General features: G+C 54.2%; 1 protein-coding gene across 2 annotated transcripts in view; it reads left to right on the plus strand.

Annotated features, from left to right (window-relative positions):
- Positions 1 to 2,855: 2,855 nt before the first annotated feature.
- The window catches only part of ARRB1 (arrestin beta 1), a gene marked incomplete at both ends in the record, with an annotated part of 74,422 nt that continues 51,139 nt past the window's right edge, over positions 2,856 to 26,138 (plus strand). For both annotated transcript variants that reach the window (XM_079707708.1, XM_079707709.1), the window contains one exon: positions 2,856 to 2,875. In XM_079707708.1, coding sequence (XP_079563834.1) covers positions 2,856 to 2,875 — 20 coding nt within the window. The remainder of the gene's footprint in view (positions 2,876 to 26,138) is intronic.

Below are 26,138 nucleotides of genomic sequence, written 5' to 3' on the forward strand. Positions count from 1 at the left end.
CTGCACCACTCCTTCCCTGTTCACCCAAACCCAGGCACCCAGTCCGTCCTTGCTCCTGTGCTTCAGGAAGGCCCAGCTTCTGTTCCTTGCCGCCCCCTCTGCCTGGGTGGCTCTTCCCCTGGCTCTCCCCACACACCGCACATCGCTGAGTCCTCGCCTGCAGGTCTCTGCCCAGAGGTCGTCTCCTTGAAGAGCCTCTTTCTAAGTACACTTGCCCCCAGCACTCTTTGTTCCATCACTTTTATTTCCTTCATAACACTTATCACTGCCTGAAATTAGACTTTTTATATTTGTAGAGGTCTCCTCAACATTCCTACTTTTACTTTTTTATTAATTTTAATTCTACTAGGAATACATAACTATGTTGTCCAAAGAGACTGACAGGTAAACTCCTCTTCTCCCAGTGAGATCCCTCACTGAAATGACAGCTCCGTTTGTCCTATTGACCATGATTTGTAAGTTCCCAGAACCATGCATGCATGGCACATTCCACAAACAGTTAATGAATGAAGAGTGAATCAAGGGCCACACTCTGGCTCTACCACATATTAGCTTCCCTTTGGAGAGGGCTGGAGGAGGAGGAATCAGAGGCCAAAGTCCAGAGGAGGCAACGGATTTGGGTAAACTACTTAGTTTCTCCAACTATCAGTTTGCTCATTTATTTTTTAAAAAAGGGAAAAGAGCATTTATCTCATAGAATTGTGAGCATCAAGTAGTGCCAGGCACACCATACACCCCCTCATGAAGTTTATAGTCTAGTGGGGGGGGGCAGTGGGGACGTACTTGAAACGCTGCATGTTGATTCCATAGTTTACCAATCTGTTCAGTGGTCCTAGAATGTTAGAGCCACGCTTTCCAAACTGGGCTGGAAAGAGCTATGTGGGAAAACGGGTTACCCTGAAACCATCCGATGCATCTTCCTGGACTGTTTGTTTTACTTGGAAGTAATTTTTAGCATTATGTTTTATAGTAAACTAAACACAAAGACTTATTGAGTCAAATGCAGAACTTGCCTGAATTTTAAAATCCAGGTGCTTTGGGCATCATCATGAGGAGAGGCGCTGGAGATCATGTGGGAGGGTTGAGGCCGTGTTTCCTGGGTGGGGAAATAGGTGCAGAGAGTGGCCAGACCTGGCCTCTCCATCCTGGTTAGGGTCTTCTCTGGCTCACTTGGTAAGCCTCCTGTCATCATGCAGGACTCTGGTGTGCTCCTCTCAAGTCCCTGACCTCAGCAGAAACAGCAGGTAGCTTCCTCTCCTTCCCCTGTGGGAGTGAGGGTGAAGCCCAGAGGCCAAGGCCAGGAGGAAGGTTCTAGGCCCTAATCCAACTCTCCTAATTCCTAACATTGCCCAGACCCTGGACCACCCTGCCTGCCCATCAACACTTCCTCTTCTCAACCATCCACCGATCTGGACATAATTACAGTAATTATACTGGGATATCCTTTCCCAATTATGTAAAACCAGCATAGGTAACTGCTTCTGAGCATAATTACAGGAGATGTTTACAGACTCACAATCACATCAGAGTAAATGATAGCTTCCTTTCCTCCCATTAATACACCAATATTAGGGCCCTATCAGGGCCAATTAGTCAAATCCCAGCAGTGAGGGGGTGGGAAAGACCTCACACTCTCCCACCACCTGCAAAGCAGGAAGGGATCTCAGGGTCTCAGCCAGGATTTTACAGGACACCCAGAAACCTGCAGAAGTATGGGCTAACATTCACTGGACACCTGCTGTGTGTCAGGCACTCAGGGTAGGCCAGCAAACACCTAGGAACAATTCTGCACGCTGGTGTTAATATCCCACTTTACATGTTTGTAGACTGGTTCTGAGAGGGCTGGTGTCCAGGGTCACCCACAACAGACCATGAAGCTAGGAGGGGGCTTTTCCATTATGCAACTCAACCGGCCAGACTCCCAGGCCACAGCGCCGCCAGCTCTATGCCCTCTTCCTTATCTCCTCTTTTCAATGCTTCCTCTTCCGTGGCAGTCACCAAAGCTACCCCTGCTCGCCTCCGGTCCCCCTCCCACCCCCATCAGTTCCCCAGCGTTGACACTGCCTTCTCTGGCTCCCTCCGCCCCTTCTTCCTGTCCCCGTGGGGTTGTAGGGTGTTATCTCTCCAGAAGGGCGGGGAGGTGGGGTGGGGATAGGGTGGGGCATAGGGCGAAAGCCACCGCAGGCACCCGAAGTTTCCCACCAACCCCCACCAGGGGCTCCGCCCGGAGCTCGGCCCTGGGGTCGCGGGCACACCTTCGGCGTCCACGCTCCCGCACACGCAAAGGCCGCCCCCCGGCGTGCGCAGGGGAGCGCGCCTGCACACACGCACACAGCACAAAGACGTGCACCCCGCTCCATCCAGGCAAACGCACCCCCAATCGATAGAGCACGCATTGGTGCACACGCACCCGCACCCTCGCGTGCACACACGCGCACGTATACCCACCCCAGCGTGCGCCCTCACGTACACACACACGCACGCACACACACACACAAGCCGGACAGCATCCTTGTGGACCCCTAATGCCGACCTCAGGGCCCTGACGCGTCAGGGCCCTGCCCAGCGACTGGCTCGGCGGCGCGCACACACGCGCACACGGGCCCCCGCGCGCCCTCCCAGCTCGGCTGCTCGGCTCCCCGGCTCCCCAGCTCCCCGGCTCCCCGCCCCGGCCGCGGCGGGCGCTGTGCGGCGGGCGCTGTGCGGCGCGGCGGGACCGGGCGGGGGCGGCGGCCGGGAGCGCGGAGGAGGCGGAGCAGGAGCCGGGAACCGGCTGGCCCGCGCCCCTCCTGCCGGCCGGGGATTTTCCAGCCTGGGCGCTGACGCCGCGGACCTCCCTGCGGCTGCCGCGGACCATGGGCGACAAAGGGACGCGGTGAGTGCGGGCGGCGGTCGGTCCGGGGCGCGTGGGGCGACCCGGGCGAGGGCGCGGGCAGGGATTCTAGTCCGTGTCCCGGCTGTGCGTTCGCAGCCACCCCGGCACCGCCGGCGCCTGCTCCGCGGCGGCTCTCGGCTCTCCTCCACCCGAGGTCTCCCGTGTGGTCGCCAGCAGGGCCAGGGGCGCGGGGACGGAGCGACGAGGACCTGGCCGCGGAGACACATTCATGCACTCACTCGCTGACACCCAGCACTGGCCAGCCGGCGCAGGGGGCAGGTTGACACACAAAGGCACACGCTTATGTGGACACACGGGCACACTCATGCATGGGCGCGCTCATGCTGGCACACACACTGACATTCACTGCCACATGTCAGCACATCTAGTGACACACTGTCACACACTCACTGGTACACACTCATCAACACGTTCTTGCTGACAGTCATGTTGGCATACACAGGTCACACTTCAAGACATACCAATGCTAAGACACCTTCATGATGGCGCACACATGTTGGCCGACGCTGATACATACACTATCACTTGCACTGACCTTAACAAACACTCTCACTGAGACACACACGTTCTTACCCTTACCAACAGGAACACTTATGTTGGCATGTCTCTCACCAACACAGTGTTCAACAGGCTACGCCAATACTGACCCCCACAGACACACATCAGACTAATGCCCACACAGACACCCCAGGTCACATGCCAACAGCCCCTGGCCGCTGATACACTCCAGGTCCCTGCAGGTGGAGAAGTGGAAACACACGCACCACACAGGGTGGGAGGCCCCCTGGAGCCTGGGAAAATGCCTCCCATCCACATTTCCTTTCCCTCTGACCTCCCCAAGGCCTGTGGTGGTGGCCAGGATCTGCTTGAGCTGGGGGTGGGGAGGGCCCTCCTGTCTCCTTAGGAGCCTGCCCTGCTCAGAAAGGGAGAGGGATGCCTCTGAAATGGGAAACTGGGACAGAAAGGGGAGGGGGCTGGGGCCTAAGATGAGTCCCGGTCAGGCACTCAGCTTTGTCACCCTAGTTCTACTCCTTCCCTCAGCCAACTCCCCTTAAGTTCCGATACAAGCTTCTCCCTTAGCTGCTCTTAGCCCTTCTGCAACCCCCTTATTCATTCTTTTCTTTCTTTACCTTCTTCTGTCCTGTGCCCCACTACTCCCTCCTCTCTCCCCTCTCTCCACCCTCCCTTACTCTCTCCTTGCTTCCAGTAATTATCTCTTGAGTGCCTGGGGTGTACAAGGTGTAATGTGGGGATCAAAGATGTCCAAAACCTGTTCCTTCCCCAAAGGAGCTAACAGACTAGAGAGAAACGGCCCCCGTGGTCATCATGTTTCGGGACCACTGACAAAGCAAGGTACCACTCACTGCCATCTGACACTGTCTCTCAACAACCTGAGAGAAGTATTTTTTTTAACACATTTTAAAAATGTATTTATTTGTTTTTGGCTGTGTTGGGCTGTGTTGCTGCGTGCGGGCTTTCTTTAGTTGCGGCTAGTGGGGGCTACTCTTCGTTGCGGTGCGTAGGCTTCTCATGGCGGTGGCTTCTTTTGTTGCAGAACACGGGCTCTAGGCGCACAGGCTTCAGTAGTTGTGGCACATGGGCTCAGTAGTTGTGGCTCATGGGCTCTAGAGCGCAGGCTCAGTAGTTGTGGCGTGTGGGCTTAGTTGCTCCGCGGCATGTGGGATCTTCCTGGACCAGGGCTTGAACCCGTGTCCCCTGCATTGGCAGTGGATTCTTAGCCACTGTGCCACCAGGGAAGCCCCAGCCTGAGAATAGTCTTTCGGAGATTATTTCCATTTTCCAGAAGAAGAAACTGAGACTCAGAGATAACTTGTGCTCCTAAGTTTTAGAAACTGCTTCCCAGCCATCCTCCTGACGGCCCTGCAAGGAGGTTAGCTTTCCTCTTCCTGTTTTCCAGAGGAGGAACCAGAGCTTAGAGAGGTTACCTGACTTGCTTAAGGTCAAGAGGGGTCAGAGACAGGACAGAGGCTGGAGTCTACTTGGTCCATTTCTCTGTGGCTCACCCCTGGGCACTGTCAAGCCCTTCGTGGGCCCTGGTTTGAGGCCCAGGAGGGATGGCCTGCTCTGTGTGTGGAGGCCCGGCTGGTGGTGGAGGCTGCAGAAGATCGTGAGGCATCTGCATTCACCTTGATGGCTAGTCCCCATTGCTGAACTGGTGACTCATGTCTCTGTCCTCAGCAGGAGCATGTGTGACCCTCTCCTCCACCACATCCATGTCCCCCATTGCCAAGATCCTCCTGACCGCTGAGGTCAGACTTTTCTCCCTGCAGGGAGTCAGGAGCCCTTCTTCCTCTCTCGTTCCTCATGTGCTACTTCACCATCAGGGTGACTCAGCCCCTCCTGGGCCTTGGTTAGCCTCACTGTGACTTGGGGGAAAGTGTCATTGTTCTCCTGCTGGCATAGGTTGTCAGCAGGATGGGAACACCATGAGCAACCAGGCACCTGTTGGAGACGCAATCTTTGGGGCCAAGCATTTTCCACGACTCCCCCTTCTCTGCCTCTAACTCACTGGGGGAGCTTGAGGACCTTGGACAATGGTCCTTACCTCTCTGGACCTTAGTGTTCCTGTCTGTAAATTGTAGCTATCAATACCTAACATTTTCAGGGCTCTCCCTGTGTTTTCTGAATATACTGGACAGGGGAGGAGGTGCTGCCAGAAGCCTGGTGCCCAGGCCTGGCTATGGTCCATGTGACGGTGGCCCTGCTCTCTCTTCCGGTCTCCCCTGTAGTCCCAGGAGGCTTCCCTCTCCCTTCCAGACAGGTTTCCTGAGTAATTTGGAAGAGAAAGACAAAATCAATAATGGGCTGTACCTTGCCTTGTTCTGTAAACCACGGGATTCTACTTTATCTCTGACTTAGAAGAAGAGGCTTGCAAGTATCCAATACTCCAAGGATCAGAAGTCATTGCATCCATCCTGCACCTGGATTTTCAACCCGCACGTGAAAGTGACAATGAGAATTAATCAGAAACTGTCACTGCCCTCTAGGGAGTCCCAGGGTCAAGGGGGAAAGAGGGCATGAGGCGAATACCTGGATATTTTTTTTTACAGGTCGTGTGATGACTGCTCTAACAAGTGCTCTAGGAGCAATCATACAGCCATTCAACAAATGTTGACTGAGTGCAGGGGCTGGCAGTTCAGAGGTGAATGGCTCTACTCTGTTTCCAAAAGACTGAGAGCAGAACAGATGATTATAATGAGGGTGACATGTGCTGTGGGAGGCTGAAGGAGGAGTCCCCCGCCCAGTCTTGGCAGGGGGCATGGTGAGGGAAGCTTTCCTGGGAAGGAGGTAGCATTGGAGCAAGGGGGTGGGACTGGGGATGTCATTCCTGGCCGGGGGTGCAGAATGTGACAAGGCTTGGAGGCATGAAGCAGCCTGCGGGTTGGGCTGGGGTGAGGGGTGAGAGTGAACACGGGCCAGTTATCAACAGACTGGGATGTCAAGCTAAGGAGAGGAGATTTTCTCCCGAAGTCCCTGGTGACTCAGAGAGGACTGTGGGGAGGGGAGGGATGGGAGCAGATCTTTGTTTTAGATGGATGCCTTTGGCAGTGGCAAGGAGGGGCGGGCCTGGATGCAGGGAGACCGGTGAGGAGGCTGAGGAGGAGCCTGAGAGAAGGCGAGATCTGAACTAAGGCTTTGGCAAGGATGGAACTGAGAAAGCTGAACAAGGAGCTGGAGTCCATTAGCCTTACTGCCTGGATGCCTGGTATGTGTCAGGTTTACATGCATGATCTCATTTGGTTCTCCCTATGATCCTATTAGCATAAGGACTGTTGTTCCCATTTTACAGACCAGGAAACAGACTAGGAGAGATTAAGTAATTTGTCCACTGCCATTCAGCCAACGAGCTTCTGAACCCGGGCCCCTCTGTCCTGCTGCTCCTTGCTTTCACCCAGAGGGACGGGGTTGTCTGGCTCATAGGTGGCCTGCCCCGTCTCCCTGGTGGCCTCATTCTCAAGTTGTGCGTCCCTTCTGGTTCTTGCTGTTCCCACTAATTCAACTGGCAATATACAGGATCAAAGTTGAACAACAGGAGGGATTTCCTGAGAGGTGATGGGATAGAGTGGCATTTCATTTCCTACAGATGTTTATGAACTCTTCTTTTTTGGCAGAGAAGGAGGGTGGGTGTGATGGGGACACGTAATCACCAGCTCTCTGTGAACCTTGGCTGTTGTCTCTCTTGGTGGTTAAGCTCTGTGTGATCCATCTTGGCTGGAACATGGGGGAAGTCCTGTGGCTTTGGCCAGGGGCGCTTATGGGGCTGCTGGGAGTGGAAGCATTGAGCTTGACCCACCTTCTCTGATCCTTGACTCCGGGCTGGCCTCTGGGCTTCACACGTCTCCCCAGCTCTCTTACTTCCGAGTTTGGGCCTCCTTGCCCAGGGTTGAAACCTCCCACTGGCATGGGTTCAGGGGTCCTGAGTCATGGGTGTGCCATACCTCGGGGCTGTGGCAATGGAAGAACAATAGCCTGGGAGTCAGCACGCCCCAAGTGGCCTCCTGGCCTCTGCCAGGCCATCCTCCACAGCGACCATGCTGACCATCTATTGAGGCCTGCAGGGGGTGGCAGCTTGACAGGGAGTCAGGCTGGAAGTTGAGGAAGATGTAGGGAGGCTTCTGCATAGATGGGTCCGGATCTTGGGGCAGGGATGGACGTGGGAGGCAGGGATTTGAAAGTCTTCGGGTTAGAGGTAGTGTTTGACTTGGGCATTATGGGTGACATGGTACAGGGAGAGGGAGAAGATAGAACGTATGAAGAGAGGATGGCTGGGGGCATTTGAGGCTTTGGAGAGCAACCATGCCTGGGGGTGGAGAGAGGAGGAGGGAGAGAATAGGGGAGGCTGTGTCCTGGGAGCCAAAGGTCAGGGAAGGACCAACAGAGGATGAGCTTGGGAAAGACCCCTGGGATTTAGGCAGAAGGCAGTGGCTGGTGACTTGGTGAGAGGGGTTTTGATGGAGCCATGAGGGCAAAGCTGGGCTACAGTGGGCAGAGGAGAGAACAGAAGGACCTTGCTTTTCTCTGTGCCTGGAGCTGGTGGGGATCCTCTCGGAAGAAGGGTATGAGGCCACGGGCTGAGGGTGATGGGGTTTCCAGGTGTGGGGACCTGGGGGGTGAGGCTCAGCTGGGGACTGGGGGGAACATTGCAGAGGTGTCAGCTGGTCACAGGGGGGCATGTCTGTGCTGGCTCCTGAAAGAGGGGCCGCTGACTCAGGCAGGGGGTCTTGAGAAAGGCTTCCTGGAGAAGGTGACCCCCTGAGCTGGGTCCTGGGGCACAAGGAAGGCTTGTGTTCTAGACAGATGTTCTAGACAGGTGTTCTAGACAGAAGGAAGAACCTAGACCAACGTGCAGGTGCGGGAGTGTGAGGGGTGAGGCTGCCGAGGGAGGTGGCAGCCCTGGCGAGCAGGCTTTGGGTGCTGGGGTGGGTGGGTTTCGAGATACTTTCTACCCAGGTATTCACACCTCAGGTGTCTTTTTTCCCCAGGTGGTGAGCTCCTTGTGATTTGGGGCTCTTTCTGTTTCCTGTTTGCTGGTCCATTATCCAGCTCTGGGTCTGGTTCACAGGAGATGCCTGGCAGGGATTTGTTGACGGGACTGAACGCCTTCCTCCCTTCTTGCCTCTGCTGTCAGTCCAGGGGCCCCCTGAGTGCTGAAATTAGCTCTTTCCCATTAGGGAATCCTAAGGACGGAAGCCATGCCTCCCACATTAGACCGGCTGTTGGGGGGTCTCCTCCATCAGACTGGGAAATCGTGAGGGAGAAAATTACCACCCCTATCAGAACGGGCTTCCTGCAAGTGAAGCCTGTTTCTCCCCCATCAGATAGGCTTCTGCAGGTGGGAGCCATGTCTCCTACATCAGGCGGGGGGCTCCTGGGGGTGGGGCATGTCTCCAGGGCAAGCCCTGGAATTAGAACAGGGCACCCTTATGGTTCCTGGGCACCCGTCTTCCCTCCTGTGTGCAGGATGGGTCCTGCCCCAGGGGTGGCTTGAGTCCCAGTAGGGAGATATAGATCAGAAGGGGTGGGACAGGACAGGGTGGCTGCTTTTGAGAGGGGAACAAAGGACACCGTTGTCCCAGCCCCCTCCCTCCCTCCCTCCCTCCCAAGGGGCCCTGGCAGGGTCATCTCTCTGGAGACACACCTCCTCCTTCCTGGTCCTGGCCCCATCTTTAGTCCCACTTGAGAGGAACTGCTTGTTCCTTCCCAAGAGACCCGGTGCCAGATGAGGCCCCCAGGAGGCCAGACCCCAGGGACCGGGCCAGGCAGGTCCCTGGAGTTCTGTGTGATTGAAGTCACCACAGCCACTGAGCTGCTTTCCCTCTGCCTGGGGCTGGGCCTGGCCTGGCTGAGACCATAGCCAGTGGGTCCTTCTGTAACTGGAGAGGGATCTGGAGGAGGTAGGGTGTGGTGGTCCATGTCAGGCCAGCGGGAGGCAGGACTCCTCACTCAAGGTCGGAGGGGTTCAGTGGCCGTGCAGGGTGCAGCCTGTCTCCAGGGTGTACTCAGAGGTCCAGAAGCTGAATGAGTATGGAACTGCACAAGGCAGGGCCTCCCTCTCATCCTGGCCCTGGGCCTCTGGCGCCACAACTGGTCCTCCTGGTCCTTTTGCAGCCTTACCCCCTTCCCTGAGCCTGTGCAGTCAGTGGGCATGGATGCATTTTGGCAGAGGACCAGGGAGGGGGTGGGGAGTGGACTGCTGGGATGTGCCATCCCAGGAGAGTCCCAGAGATACGCTCTAATGCTTGCTCAGTGCTGGAGGGAAGAAATGGGGGATTGGGCAGCTCAGGCCTCTGCCACACACCAGTGGGACTGAGACTGCTGGGTGGCTGAGGGTTGTGTTCTTTGCTGTGAGACCAGGTCCTCGCCTGAGCAGCCTTCTGCCTCTCAAAGCACCTGCAGGAACCGGCAGGCAGGCAGGCAGGTCCTGGAAAGTTTCATTTTCTCTGCCCAGGCTGTGCCCCCCTCTAGGTGCTCACAGTCCCCTCTGTGATCTGATTAGCATGTATTAGAGGCTGATTAGTATAGTGGTTAGGCTCTAGGAAGAACCAGGTTTCCTGGTTTCAAATGCCAGTTCTGCCACTTACCAGCCTGGCAACCTCTGCTGATTATTTAACCCATTCTCTGCTGCAGCTCCCTCATCTGTAAAATGGGAGAGCAATAGTGCCTGCATGATACGTTGTTTTGAGGATTAAATGAGTTAAAATAGGTACAGCTCACGGACAAGTCCCTGGTACAAGTGCCGTGTTATATGCGGTTAGTTCACAGCACCCTTCCTGTCCTTCAAGGCCTGGATCACACATGGCCTCCTTCTCTGGGAAGCCCTCACTGATTTCCAAGTGCCTTGTGACTTTTTTTTTTTTTTTTTTTTTGGCATATATTCATTCTCTCTCTCTTCTCTTTCTGTTAGCACTCATCCCTCCGTCTCTTCGTGGGTCCTGGTTATTTGCACACTCGTGATGTCCTCTGTGTGAGGCCAAGGGCACCTGTGCTGGATCTGTCGTCCCTTTGCACCTGTGCAGACCTGGCACGGCACTGAGCTCCATAAATATTTGTTCAGTGAAGGAGGCTAATGTAGGTGTTTCACTGGGAAAAAATATACTTGGGGATGGGCAGCATGGTGGGTGAGGACAATGGGACACCACTGCTGATTCTGAAACGTCTAGAAGTGACCTGAGCCACAGGCATTAGATTATTCTCTGTGATCCAAAGGGCGGAGGTCACAGGATGACTCGCTTTACCTTTGCTAGGAGAATGTGTTTTCAGACAACCAGAGCTACCTGGCGAGGGGCTTGGTGGCTCATTCCAGCCTCTGTGCCTTTGTTTTTCCTGCTCTCACCATCCAGAATGCCATCCTTTCTTCTCTCTGCTTGTCCAAATTCTACATCCTAAATACGTGCCCAGCCATGGTGCCATCACTTCCTGGCCCCCAGAGGGTGGGCTCCATTCATCCCGCCCATCCTCAGACATTTACTGAGCCTTTCCTGGGTCTGGGCGGTGACATGGGAAAGTAGGGAGTTCCCCTTTGGGATGGACATCTGGATCTGGCTATAGTATATCCAGTGTGGTTTGACCTGACCCGAGGAGGGGACCATGGCTTCTGATGATCCACCGGTGATCAGGGAGCCCTTTATGCAGCTGGAGAGCCCTCCCTTGGCCTGCTGGCAGAGCACAGAACTCCCCAGTGGCTTCCCACTGGGCAAGTACTCAGAACCCACCTAATTACTGGGGACAGAGTTCTGGGCACTGGATCCAGCAGGCTGCGGTCCAGTAATAATCAGCTAATTAAACCACCCAAGAATTGCTCCTTGGCCCAGAGGAGTGGAGGGAAGGGGGTGGTGAGGCTCAGAAGAGTCGTGGGAAGGAGAGGGCTGCTCTATGCAGGGAGAGTTCAGACACTGGGCCTGCTGAGCAGAGCTGGGAAAGGGAAGCAGGAAATGGGGAGGGGGGGCAGGGCAGGGAGAGAGACAGCTGGATGAGAGCGGGTGTTATCCGGGGACAGCACTCAAGTGAGATGAATCAGGGCAGGGATCTGGTCTGGGAGGCAGGGACCCCATTTGTTCACTGTCCCTGTGACATCATGGATGGACTGTTTTTCCTCTGTGGACCTCAGTTTCTCCACAGGTCAAGCAGCACGGGGGAAAGGGGTTGGTCTGGGAGGTCTCTAGGACCCTTTGCTTTGGTTCAGCAGCTAGCAGGGGAGGGGGGCGTGAACAGCAGGCTGTGTTTCTGCCCGATAGCTTGGTGTCTAGCAGCCCTGTGTTCTGGAAGCGGCAGACGGTGCTCGGGTCTGATCCAGCCTGAGATTGAGTTGCCGTAGGTTAATCAGAGGGAAGACTGTAGGTGGCAGCAGGCACGCCCTCGGCCTCTGGTGTGCCCTTAGCCCTGCCCTGTCCTCGTGACTGTCCTGTGGTTCCCAAACCAAGTGTCCTCAGCGAGAGTGACTGCTTAAGGCTCTGCAGTGTCTTTTCCACCAGTCTAGAAATTTCCCAAGTAGCACCCCCAGGTGTGTGGGGATGGGGTTCCCTGAAGGTAAAGCCACAAGGTTTGGAGTTTGGATTTCAGAATCACACAGACTCGGCTTTGCTGTCCAGCAATATTGCACACTAGCTCCATGCCCTTCGCTGAGGGTCTTAAACTCTCTGGGCATCAGTTTTTGCATTTATGAACTAAGGATAATAATATCCTCTATTGCGTGTGGTTGCTATGGGCAGAGAGGGTAGGGATTTTTTTTTTTTTTTTTTTTGAGGTACGCGGGCCTCTCACTGTTGTGGCCTCTCCCATTGCGGAGCACAGGCTCCGGACGCGCAGGCTCAGCGGCCATGGCTCACGGGCCCAGCCGCTCCGTGGCATGTGGGGTCTTCCCGGACCAGGGCACGAACCCGTGTCCCCTGCATCGGCAGGCGGACTCTCAACCACTGCGCCACCAGGGAAGCCCGAGGGTAGGGATTTGATAACAGTCTTTGTTACTCTTCAGGACTGGCAGTGGACCTCAGCTTTTCTCTCCGCCCCCTCTCTCCTGCATCCCCTCCCTCCTCCCGTCCTGCCCAGGACCGTGTGCCCCGCTGGGTGTGTTGGGGTGGGAGCTGTGCTGGGCTGGAGGAGAAGGTCAGATGGTGGCTGGAAAGGGAAGTGAGATTGCCCGGGGAGGGGTGGGGCAGTTGGGGCTGGAGCAGCCGTGGCCCCCTCCCTTTGGGCCCCGCACTTATGGTGGGTTCTCTAGGAGGAAGTGGGGAGAGTGTGGGGGGCAGGAAGCTGGGGACAGGGGTGGGCTTTATGGAGCGTCCCAGGCCTCTCTCCTTTAGCCCCCACCCCCAGGTGCCGGGTGCGGAGCCCAGAGCCTGGTTTTCTGCCAGGGAAGCCAGCAGGCCGCTGTTTCACACACTCAGACAACAAACAGCCCTTCCTGGTTCTCAACCCCTACTGGGAGGTGCCTGCTTGAAGCTGGGGCACTTGGAAGGCAGCGCCCGCCTGCCGCGGAGGTTGGCCGAGGTCTGGAGGAGAGGCCGCAAAGGAGGGGACAAAAGCCGCCTCCCCCTCCCCCAGCCTCTCCCCGCAGTGCTGGGCTGTGGCATGCCAGGGCCTCTGACTCCAAGGAAGCTGATTACATAACGCAGCTGGACTCCCTGTTGGCTTCTTCCATTCCTCCCCAGAGCGGCCTCGAAGGAGGTGCCGCTGTGCTTTGATTCCCGGGCCCAAGAGGTCATTGTGACCATCCCCCTGCCTAGGGCGCTGGTATGTGCTGCCCACACCATCTCGGGAGGAGAGCTGCATGCCCTGCCCTGCCTTCGTGCAGGCGCTGGGGTTGCCTCTGCGCCCTGCCTCCCTTCCCACGCTCCTGGGAGCAGGGCTCCAAAGGGGAGAAGCCTCATTAGAGGAAACAGGCTATGTCCTGAGATAATTTGCCTGCACAGTGCCCCAGAGGGAAGCTGGCCTCTCTGCAGCCAGAGGGACGGATAACCAGCATCTTCCAGTTTGTTCAACTCAGTTCCACAAACGTTTCTCGAGCACCTGCTGAGTGCCAGGCCCAGACCTCCACTCAAGGCACGTCGCCGAAGCCGGCTGGCTGACCCCCGTGGCATCTCTCTCCTGGTGGGAAGCTGACTTAAGGAGCAGCTCTGCCCCTTGTCTCCCACCTAAGGCAACAGCCTTTCTCACAGGCCGGGACCTGGCTGTCCTGTGTTCTGGGGTGGCAGGGACATCACGACAAGGAAGCATGGGGGTTCCTCTGGGCTAGGCTTTTTCAGGGTTGACTTATACCCTTTCTATTCAGCCACCCTGCCCTCCCAAGGAGGTTCCCGTGAACAAACCCGTGAGTGTCTGCCCCATCGCAGGCCCTGGGCCGGGCACTTGAGGTATGAAGAGGAAACAGGCAAGTCTCGGCCCTCGTGCTGCTTGTATCTTCTGGGGGAGAGGAAACAGATCATCCCAACATGCTATAAGAAGGCGGGTAGTGGGAATTCATTTATACGGGGCACAGAGCAAGCCCAGTAGATAAGTTTCACAGGCACACCCCCAGAAGCGGGGGGCAGGGGGGTCATTGCAGCAAGCTTTGGAAGGTGAGTTTGACATGAACCAGAGGTGACGCTTGTCTTGGCGGTGCCTGTGACCGATGTTCTCAGCGGGGACTGACCTCCTTCATCAGATACTTGAGAACCCACTATGTGCCAGGCACAGAGTCAGACACTCACTTCATCTGCTGTGAGTAAGGTGTGTCCTGGGACTGTTGGAGGACATAAAATCTAGGGTGAAAAGTGAAGGCTCTGCCACGTGGCATCACAGTGAGTGTTTGGGCCTGAACAGAAGAAATGGAGCAGCAGGTGTAAGAGGAGACACCGGGCTCAGCAGCCACTCCATGGAAACCAGGGGCTGCCTGGGTCTCCCCTGGTGGAGGGCAGCGGGAGCAAAGGCTTCCCTCCAGCCGGGAAGACCTTGCAGAGGTCTGATGACTGTTCCCAGGAAAGTGATGGACGTGAAAGAGCTGGGAAACCACATCTTACGAGAAACAGCTCTAGGCTTGGGGACGTGGGGCGGGGGTGGGATGAGGGCACACGTCTGCAGCTCCGAGGGCTGGGAACACAGAGCAGCTCCGAGGGCTGGGAACACAGAGGCCAGGCAGTGGCGTGGTAGAAAGAGGGAGCTCATCTGGGGTTCTCACCTCCCCTCTATCAGTAGTTTTGTGTCTGTGGGCTGAGTTTTTCAGCCTCTGGGCATAAAGTTTCCATCCTTTCTGTGTTGTATCTGTGCTAATGAAAGCACTCAGCACATTAGCAGGTTGATTTTATTATAGGACTCTATAGCTCCAGGGCAGTGGAAGAAACCTGGAAACATTTTTAAACTCAGTAAGGAGAACTTTCTTTTTTCGCAACAGATTTTAATATCCTAAAAAGGACAAAGATGATCCCACGGCATAATGGAGTGGTTAATATGCACGTATTCATTTCCCATATTATTTAGAGCGATCACTTCAGCAGCAGCAAATCCCTATGCATACTCGAAACAATCCAGCCATCTCTGATGTTCGCAACTTTGCAGAGTCAGCTCTGCCAAAAAACTAAAAAGAAAGAAAGAAAGAAAAATTTTTTAGTAGAACTTTCAAACAAAAAACCACGACCCAGTCTTAGGCTGAGCCCTGACCCTGATCAGCTTCCGTCGGATTGTAGAGCTGGGATGGGGGTGGAAGAGGTCCCAAACTCCAGGGAGAAAAGAAACCCTCACCTAACCCTCGGGGGGGCATTTAACCTGATGGTGATGGATACATGTCCCCATCACCAAAGTGCTTTTCTTCTCCCTATTCCACAGCCACCAGCTCAGTCCAGGCCCCACTTCTGGCCTGGACTTACTGCAGTAGTCTTCTGGCTGCTCAGTCTAAACCCCCCAAATCCTCCTCTTACTCTGAAATTCGCATCTGACCCTGTCCTTCTGCAGCTTAAAAGCTGATCAGTTTCCCCTGTTTCCTATGAGACAGTTCACATTCTTCTGGTGACACTGGAGGCCCTTCCCTCCCATGCTCCTTTCCCAGTTCTCCCCACCACACAGCCAATATTCTGGCTCCACTGACTTTTTTGGATGTTCCTCCACAGTCTTTGTACTTTCCACACGTCTGTGTCTGTTCAAGCCGGTCTCTTTGTCTGGAATGCCTTCCTCCTCTGCCTGGTGAAATCTCCCTTGTATTTTAAGCTTGAACCTAAGCTCAGTGCAGTTCAACTGAACACCATGCAATTGAACTGCATTAGGCACGTACTATGTGCTTGGCATGACGCCTTCCCTTGACTCTGTGTTTCCTGCCCAGGCAGAGTCGATGCCCTCCTCCATGCTCCCTTGGCGCCTTGCAGGCTTCCACGATGGCACGTTGTATCAGAATTGGCTGCTGTCATGTCAGTCAATTGAACTGCATTAGGCACGTACTATGTGCTTGGCATGATGCCTTCCCTTGACTCTGTGTTTCCTGCCCAGGCAGAGTCGATGCCCTCCTCCATGCTCCCTTGGCGCCTTGCAGGCTTCCACGATGGCACGTTGTATCAGAATTGGCTGCTGTCATGTCAGTTTCCCGTGCTAGAGGGCAGGCTTGTGTTGGATCCCCAGTTCCTGATAGGGGCTGGCCGAGCTGGGCGAGGTCCAGGTTTGCAGAAGTGCACTGAAGCAGGAGTACAAGCAGCGCACACACACACACACACACACACACACACACACACACACACACACACAGCTGTTGTACTCAAATAAGCGGGGGCCAGAATTGGGTATTGTGCTGGGGAGTAAGTCAGGGAAGGTTCTCTGGAGGAAGTGAGGCCTGAGCTGCTGACCCAAAGGAGAAGCACTCTTTCCTTCTTCTCACTTGCTTCCTGGCCCTGGCTGAAAGAAAACAGCTGAAACTGACTGTGAAAAGGGAAATGTATACATTTTGAACTGGGGGTTGAGATCTTCTAGCCTGGAGATGATTAAATAAGGCATATACGAGTCCGCCTGCCGATGCAGGGGACACAGGTTTGTGCCCCGGTCCGGGAAGATCCCACGTGCCGTGGAGCGGCTGGGCCTGTGAGCCATGGCCACTGAGCCTGCGATCCGGAGCCTGTGCTCCGCAACGGGAGAGGCTGCAACAGTGAGAGGCCCGCGTACCGCAAAAAAATAAAAAATAAGGCGTATACCTCCTCCCTCCCTTCCTTCCACACACATTTTCTGGACCTCTAGGACATGCCAAACACTGGGGCTACAAAAATTGATTAAATAAAACAGGCCTTAACATATTTTTGTCTTAATGTTCATGCTGGAACCTGCCCTTTCCTTTCTTTGTCTCATTGGAGTCTAAGTCTTGGCATGTCACTTACAGCTCTGTGACTCGGGACGGGTCATATAGACCATGGAGGTGATAATATCCCCTCATAAGTTTGTGCTTGATAATGTGTATGAGGTGCTGCGCAGGTGCCTTTGGCAGTGGGTCCCTCATGGAGTGAGAGCTCCTCTCAGACTGCAAGCTTCCTGAGGGGGCGGGTGGGGGCCGTGTCCAGTGTGTCCTCAGTGCCCAATGCAGGCCAGGCACACAGTACACTAGGGTGGTCAAGCATCCCAGTTTTCCTGGTATATCTAAGTCCCACATTTTGGGAGAACCCTCCGTCCTGGGTGAATGGGGACAGTTAGTTGGTCACCCTATACCATGTTCTCCATAAGGGTTTATAGAATGGATATATGGATGAATGAATCATGGGGGACAGACAGCAGTGGGACTTGGACGACCAAGAGCCAGCACTGGGCGGCTGGCTTGTGGGGTGAGAAGTGATCTTGTGAAGGGTCTGGAAGGCCCAGCAGGTAGAAGAGGCGGGAGGCAGGCATGGGGCCCTCTGTTCCTCAGCAGGGAAGGCACGAGGCCCTGAGTCTTTAAGACTGTTGCTTTCAAGCAGACTTCAGCCCCCCAAGGCCCATGTGCTCTTCCTCAGACTCATCCAGAGAGAAGGCGGTCATTGAGGTCCACTTTTGCTGGGAGGGCCTGTAATGAGCCCCCAGTTGCTCCTCTGCCTCGGAAGTTGGAGGCCTCTGGCCCCTCCACCTGCTATGTTCCGGCAAGCCTGCCCACTGCCTTCTGAGCTGTCCACTCCAGACGTGGTGGAGGCCTGGGCCGCGAGGTGGGAGAGCAGGGCTGCAGCCCCATTCTTCAGCCCAGGCCCAGAGACTGAGTGGAGCCTGTGTTTCCCCACCTGTTCCGTGGGGATACGGCCCCTTCTGCCAGGGCGTCTGTGGGATGCCACTTGTGGAAGTCTCCTTGGCATGTCTAGCACTAGTATGTGCATAACTAGTGTCACTTGTTGTCTGCTTCTGTAAATGGGGACAATAAAACTTGCTCTGCATACCTCCAGGGGCTGTTGTATGGGCCCAATGGGGTGTGGGATGTGGGAACACATGGTCAGCCACGTCATAAGCCTTCAAATATTTGGGAACAGGGGCCTCAGAAGAGCAGCTCAGGCCGGCCCAGGGTTCCAGGCGCAGGTAGGGGTGGACCCTGCCCACCAGGCGTAAAGGATCCTGTGGGGTGGGCTCCAGCACTACTGTCCGTGAGAGCACTCAGACCCTGTGAGCAGGCCCTGTGCTCAGATGAGCTCTGCTGCTTCTGAAACCATGGCAAGAGAGAGACGTGGGAGGGTTTAGTAGCAGCAGGACACGTGACAAGAAGAAGGAATGTTCCAGAGCCTCGTCTGTCTGTTGGGCCGGAGGCAGGGCCTTTGTGAAGGCGGGTTGTGCTCAGATCGCCTCTGGGCCCTTCCTCCAGCCCAGAGGCGGATTCACCTGGAGGCTGGTGCCGCTTCAGCTTCAGGCCTTCACACTCCAGGGCCGTTTCCAAGGCCTAGCAGTGTGTCCACGGGCTCAGGGGGTTTGTGAAACGCGCAAAAGGAAGAAGATATTTTTGTACTCTTTTTTTTTTTTTTTTAAAAGAGGGCTTCCAAACTACATGAGTTTCAGGCCCATGCAAGCCTGGATCTGCCCCTGCTCTAACCGGGAATCCTTTGTGCCAAGAGGTTGGTGCCACGTCACTGCATGTCCTCAGGGAGTTCTCATCCCATCGTGGATCTGGTCATCAGTTAGAACCCTCCCTCCTGAGGCAGGGCCTGAAAGCCATCTAGGGGAGCGAGTTCTGGGCCAGGCCAAGCCCACAGTTCCTGCTTGCTGTGTCAGTAAGAGACTGGAAAGGCGTCTCTGCCCTCAATCTTACTCATCCGTGAAAGGGACATAAAACCTACCTTAAAGGCTGTGGAAAGGTTTAAAAAAATGTACCACTGCCTGGTGCTGCAGGTACCCAGTACCTGATGAAACTGCCTGGGAGAGCCCAAGGCTTGTCATGGGAGCTCAGTACAGGGTGGTGGAAGCTGGATGGACGTGGCGCAGGGAGCCCACCCCTTCTTTTTCTTTTTTTAAAAATTAATTAATTAATTAATTTTGGGCTGTGTTGGGTCTTTGTTGCCGCGCGTGGGCTTTCTCTAGTTGCGGCGAGCCGGGGCTACTGTTCGTTGCGGTGCGTGGGCTTTTTATTGAGGTGGCTTCTCTTGTTGCGGAGCACGGGCTCTAGGCACGTGGGCTTCAGTAGTTGTGGCTCACAGGCTCTAGAGCGCAGGCTCAGTAGTTGTGGCGCACAGGCTTAGCTGCTCCGCGGCATGTGGGACCTTCCCAGACCAGGGCTCGATCCCGTGTCCCCTGCATTGGCAGGCAGATTCTTAACCACTGCGCCACCAGGGAAGTCCGGGGCGCACCCCTTTTGTTGGGATGGAGCCAGTTCTGCTGACTGTGCTTCACCTGCACTGTGCTGTGCCTGGTGCTGGGTGCTAGGGATGCGGGCTGCTGGGGTGGGGTGGTGGCGGTTGGATGAGCTAAGAGGGTGAAAGTGTTTATCAGCTGTCAATTACAGCTCCCCGGGAAGGGGCCGTTGTCAACGGAGTAGCCCTTTTGTGAGGAGGGGCTGGGTGGAAGTCTGGACCGTGTCCTTTCCTGCTCGTGGAGGGGAGGTGGTGGTGGTGGTGAGGCGCCTGGCCGGCTTTGTGTCTGAGAAGAGCTGCCTGTGTGGGTTGGGCTGACCTTTCCTGCTCAGAAAGAAAGCCAGGCCGGCAGGGTGCGCTGCTTCCTCCTGCACCTTCAGGGAAGGGTGACTTAGTGGTGGTTGCCTCCTGGGCCTCCCAACTTCAAACCACAGTGCCCTCTTCAGGGAGGGGAGGGAGGAGGAGACTAGGGCGGGGGCTATGAGGAAAGAACATGGCTTTTGTGTCAGGTCAGGTTTCAGATCCCACCTCTATTGCTTGTTAATGTCTATGACCTTGAGGCAGTTATACCTAATCTATCTTTTGTGTTTTTTTTGTTTGTTTTTTTTTTTGGCCTCAGCAGTGAAAGCGCGGAGTCCTAACCACTGGACCTCCATGGAATTCCTTTTTTATATATATATATATATACATATACATTATATATATGTGTGTATATATAGTCTCTCTGAACCTCAGTTTTCTCATCTTCAAAATGGGGGTTTATCCAGGGAATTCCCTGGAGGTCCAGTGGTTGGGACTCCGTACTTTCACTGCTGGGGGCCGGGTTCGATCCCTGATTGGCGAACTAAGATCCTGCAAGTGACGCGGTGCGGCCAAAAAAAGAAAATGGGGGTGATAATATCTTCCCCCAACACCCCAGTGTTGTGGTAAGGCTTAAATGAGATAAGGTAGGGCTTAGCATAGTTCCTGGCACACAGTAGGTGCTCAATAAATGCTGATTGTCCCTCTCTCGTGCCCCATGACCCTCATCAACCTGTCTTGCACTCCATCCTTTACCTATTTGTGAGTGCCCTCAGTGGGACTGAAAGCTCCCTGGCGGCAGGGGTTGTGTTTTGTTTGTCCATCATTATACTCCAGCCCTGGCACAGTACTTTCAATACACCTTGAATTGGTTGGCGAGAAGTTGCACTGGTCCAAAGAAAAGAGCACTACGTTTTAGCCAGAAACTCACTGCAAACCTACTATGTGCTCCTGCCCGAGGCCTACTGTGTGGTCTCTGCCCTGCAGAGCTTGAGTAGCCACTTATAACTTGCTGGGACCCTCTGCACCAGCGGCTTTGTTTTCTTTTCTTCTGAGCACTTAGCACTCATGTAATCAAATCACTCTTTGCTCAGCCTTTAAGATCCACCTCTCCCCACTGGAACGCAAGGGCCCAGGTCCCAGTGCCTGACACAGGGGACACGCATACATTTTTGTTGGCTGTCCTTTTTTTTCCCCTTCTCTGAGGTCAGGCCTTGTGTCCCTTCCAGCTCAGCCCCTTTCTAGCTGGGACAAATCACCCTGCCTCTGTCAGGTTCAGTTTCCTCATCTTTAAAGTGGGCATAATGTTGGTCCCAAATAATCAAGTGCTCAGCTGTGCCTGGAGCAAGGTAAGCAGCCCATCATGTCAGCTCCTGTTTTTTAAATGATCTTCAGGGGTCCTTCTGGTTCTGACCTTCAGTTCCCTCACTGCCTCTGGCTGGGAGGAGACTGGGGAGAACATTCCATTCCTCGCAGACCCTCTCTGCTGGTCTCACAATGGATTTGGAGCTCTGTGCGAAGTCTTTATGTTTCCTGGCAGAGTTTATTACCCAACTGGGCCTTCTGCAATTAATTACAAGCAGAGCAAATAATTTGTCCCTGGGAGGCTGGGCTCAGGCATAAACATTTACATCCAGCCAGGGGCTGGCCCAGGGGCTAGTCTCTTTTCTCCAGACTTCGGAACAGAGAAGGATTAGAGGATTAGGGCTGGGAGGGGTGGGATGGGGTGGGGGCCCAAAGAGAGAACTTGGCTTCAACATCTTTTCCTGGACCCCTCCTTAGCCCCTGAGATGCTGGGCGTATCCTTTCTCTTTTACTCGTCCTTGGTACCCTGCCAGCAGAGTCCCTGTTTGCAGATGAGGAAATTGAGGCTCATCTAAATTAAGGAATTTGCCCAAGGACACACAGCTTGCAGGAGTGACAGGATCTTAGGGTTCACATGGCAGCTGTGTAGAACAATAGACTAGAAAAGAGAGGACAGACATTAAGAAATCACCGAGGGAGTGTTTGTTTGATCGTTCATTCATTCATCACGTATGTGTCAGGCCCCTGTTGTGTGAAGGGATGGTGAGGAGACAGCGATGACTGTTAGTGGCTGGGCTGAGACTGTTTGTCTCCACACTGAATGCTGGAAACTCCCTCAGGATAGTCCCATTTACAGGCTAACGCTGGCTGAAAGAAGTTTCCTGGAGGGTTAGGAAGGGGGCGGCTTTCTCTGGGTCTCTAGTGGTCTTAACCATCTCATCTTACACAAAGAGATGGCTCCAGTGGAAGTAGTCTTCAACAGGAAGGGGCCTCTACGGTCAGCCTACTCATCCCAACCTAGAATCTGGAATTCTAGGTCCTCGGGCCCCTGCCTTTGCGCTGAGAAAGCCTCAGAGAAGGCTTGGCTCCAGGCTATGCAGCAGGAGGGCATAGGGGGCCCCTGGCAAAGTGCTTCTTCTAACGCATTTATGTCTGAGAGGGAGATGACTGGCAGGGGGAACCCTCACTGCTGTCCTGATGCCCCACCCCTGCCCCACTGCGGGGCTGTAAGTTTTCTGAAGGCCCTTCCAGCCCAGCAGCTCCCGCTCCCCTCCACAGTCCCGCTGTGCAGATCTCTGGAGCCTTCTGCTGGGGGCCATCTTCTGTCTTTGCAGAGAGAAAAGCTGAGACCAGGGAGGAAAGGGTACCTGTTCTGGACATGGTGTGCCTGGATCCTGGAACACTTGGGCGAGGCAGGAGCTCAGGCTTGAGGCTTCAGACCTTCTGGCTTCAGGCCTCAGGAGACTGGGGCTCAGCCTGAGCTGTCCACTCCGTGTTGCCAGCTCCCAGCCCGGAGCCTGGAGTGTGATAACTGATGCCCGGGAAAAGTGTGACCTGGCGGGTAGAGTGACTGGCTGATGGGACACATAGGAAGGACACTATAGTCTGGGAGGCAGGGGGCTTCAGTCCAAGTCACTGTCTCTACCATGAGTGGACCTTAGTGTTGCCTTCTGGGAATCGAGACAGAACAGTAGTCCTCACCCACGGGGTCATGGTGAGGATCAAAAGGCAGCAAGTGACTATTCACAATGGACAAAAAGTGGAAACAAATGGCCCAAATGTCCATCAATGGATGCACGGGTAAGCAAATTGTGGTCTCTCTATGCCATGGAGTATTATTCAGTCATAAAAAGGAATGAAGTACTGACGCATGCTATGACATGCATGAACCTTAGGAACATTGTGTTAAAGTGAAAGAAGCCAGACACACAGGTCATGTATTGTATGATTCCATTTATATGAAATGTCCAGAATAGATACGTCCATAGACCCAGAAAGCTGACCCTGGTGGTTGCTGGGGCCTGGAAGGGAGGGGAGGGTGGGAGAAGAAACTGCTTAGGAGGGATGGATTTTATTTTATTGTATTATTTTTTAAATTTAAATTTTATTTATTTATTTATTTATTTGGTTGCGTTGGGTCTTCATTGCTACACGCGGGCTTTCTCTAGTTGCATCCAGCGGGGGCTACTCTTCGTTGTGGTGCGCAGGCTTCTCATTGCAGTTGTTTCTCTTGTTGCAGAGCTCAGGCTTTAGGCATGCGGGCTTCAGTAGTTGTGGCACGTGGGCTCAGTAGTTGTGGCTCATGGGCTCTAGAGTGCAGGCTCAGTAGTTGTGGTGCACAGGCTTAGTTGCTCCGCGGCATGTGGGATCTTCCCAGACCAGGGCTTGAACCTGTGTCCCCTGCATTGGCAGGCGGATCCTTAACCATTGCACCACCAGGGAAGTCCCGAGGGACGGATTTTACTGTGGAGGGAGTGATGGAACTGTTTCGGATCTAGATAGACGTGGTGGTTTTGCGCAACACTGTGAATGTAATAAATGCTAATTGTTCACTTTAAACTGGTAAATTTTATGCTATGTGAATTTCACCTCAATAAATTATTTTTTTAATTGCTAATAAAAGAAGGCAGCATCATGAGGAGGAGGTACTGGAAATGAGATACAGGTGTTGGGGTGAGGCTACTGGAGAAAGAACGAGCGGAGCGAGCAGCTCTGACAGGGTAAAGGTGTCCAGTGGGTGGCACTTTGGGAGCCTGGTTAAGACCAGGGGTTCTAGAACAATAATGCCTAGGGGGCAAAGCTGTGTGGCCATGGGTAGATTATTCAACCCCTCTTTGTTTCAGTTTCCCCATCTGTAAAATGGGAACAGTAGAGTTTTTTATTATGGGAACCTAAATCTTTTGTGATGGAAATCTTAAAAGTTTTCTTGAGGATTAAGCGAGTTAATATTTGTAAAGGGCTTAGAATAGTGCTTGGCACAAAGTAAGTACTGCGTAAGTGTTAGCTACTGTTATTATCGCTCATTCACATTTTTATTTATTTGTTCATTTACTGAGCACCTCCGCTGAGCCAGGCCGCGGGCTGCATTCTGGGGACACAGCTGTGAGCGTGAGTCCGGGCCAGCTCTCAGGAGCTCCCTCACATCCTGGTGCCCGCCTCCCCTTGCGGCCCCTGCAGCTTCAGCTGTTAATGAAAATTGTTCATTACCTCCTGCTTCTCCAGAGCTGCCTGAGCAGGCACCATCTCCCCTGGGATCAGACAGGCCTCCTTTTGAAAACTCCCTGGGTTTGTGGGCTGGTGCCTTGGGCTTGGAGGGAGGGTATGCCTGGGTCTCAGTTTCCCTACCTGTCAAGGGAGAGGGCAGGCTGGCTGTGCCCTGGGATCCTTCTCAGCCTTTTCTGGCCTCCAGACCTCTGAGCCACATAGTTCACTAGCCTATGTTTGGGATGGGCCTGAGGAGTCACATCTGCTGAGATTTAATTTATAAAGAGTAGGCAGTTGGGCTTCCCTGGTGGCGCAGTGTTTAAGAATCCACCTGCCAATGCAGGGGACACGGGTTCGATCCCTGGCCCGGGAGGATCCCACATGCCGCGGAGCACCTAAGTCCATGCGCCACAACTACTGAGCCTATGCTCTGGATCCCACGAGCCACAGCTACTGAGCCTGCGCTCTAGAGCCCGTGTTCTGCAGCAAGAGAAGCCACCACAATGAGAAGCCTGCGTACGGCAACGAAGAGTAGCCCCCGTTCGCCACAACTAGAGAAAGCCCACACACGGCAATGAAGACCCAACACAGCGGGGGGAAGAAAAAGAAAGTAGGCAGTCTTTTGGGGGCTGGCATTTGGGACAGTAGGGGTTGGGGGGGATCCTGCCTGAGCTCCAGCCTTCAAAGACTGGGCTTCTTCCCTCTTTCGAGCACGGCGGTCCCCTGTCAGTCTCCCCGCCGACCAATAATCATGCAGGCTGAGTCTGACCGCAGTTCTCCTAGACTGATACAATCGGATTCTAGCTGCTGCCCCTGCCCACTCTGTAACCCCCTCCATGTGAGCACCTCTTCCACTGCCATCCTCAGTCTGTCACCTCTGCACGGTCATATGCCCCACCCTCTCACTGTGACAACCAGCACACACACACACTGTCACCTGGCCACTTTCACTCCCATCCACACCCTAGCGAAGTCTTGCTGAGCTCTTGTATGCTCTTCCCACCCTCCAACACCTGCATTCCCCACGTCACACTCCAGCCACCTGCCCATCCCCCTGCCCTGCTCCCCCACCCTGACACCCGCCCCCCATCCCAGCTCGGTCTCCACCTGCTGGCTTCCCTCCCAGATGCTTGTCACAGAGGTTGTCCCAGGGCGAAAGGGCAGAAAAGTCCTTCCAGGAAGGAGCTTGCTCTCTCTCGTCTCCTTTTAAAAACAAACCTACGTCTTGAGTAGCTTGAGTCAGGCCTTCCAGAACTCCTCCCCCGTGGTGGTGGAAGGAGGGACCAAAGGGGCAGCTGAACAAGGAGGGCCTGAGGAGGCAGGGAGGGGCAGAGTCAGGCCAGGCCAGGCTCTCTGGGTTCTCAGAAAACCCCGCTATATTCACATCCCCCTTCTTTCTCGCCTACACAGGCATCTCGTTCTCACAGACACGGAGGTTTCTTTGCCAGATATTCATTTATTCAGCCCTTCATTCATTCATCGGTCTTGGCTCTGTGCCAGGCCTTGTGCTGAACCCTGGGGACACAGAGTGGGGCGGGACCTGGTCCCTGCACGAGGACTGATGAGGGAGGTTGCTGTGTATTCACAAGGACGCAGTACATCTGATATGCGCCATTCATTCATTCCCTCGTTCAGCACATGCTGGCTGAGCACCTGCCTTGTCCCAGACACCATTCTAGCATCGGGGCACTAGCTGTGACCAAAGCAGGTGACAAACCTTACCCTCGCCAGGCTGAATTCTAGTGCTGTCATCCTAGACGGGCGTGACCAAGGTTCTGAGGGGACATTTGAAAGAACTGACATTTATCGTTCAATAATTATTTAAAAAACACAAAACCCTTCACATTTGGACAGGAGAAGATAGCAATCATCCATAATCTTATCACTTAGAAAGAAAATTTAAAAAAAATTTTTTTTTGGTCTTTGCGCTCCTTGCTATTTTGTGTGGATGTGGATGTGTGTGCATGCATGTGCCTGTGTATTCAAACACAATTGTGCTTAAACTGTTCATGACATTTGGTTAACTGCTTTTTTCCTTCAGCATTTCCCATGTCATTAACTTATCCTAGTTTCCGTGTTTGTTAATGACACATAAGAGTTCCTCGTGTGACTGCTCGGCAGTTTATTGAACCATCCCCCTATTTGGCATTTACATTATTTCCAGTTTTTTGCTATTG

The sequence above is a fragment of the Hyperoodon ampullatus genome, assembly GCF_949752795.1.
Source record: "Hyperoodon ampullatus genome assembly, chromosome: 7".
Taxonomy (NCBI): Eukaryota; Metazoa; Chordata; class Mammalia; order Artiodactyla; family Ziphiidae; genus Hyperoodon; species Hyperoodon ampullatus.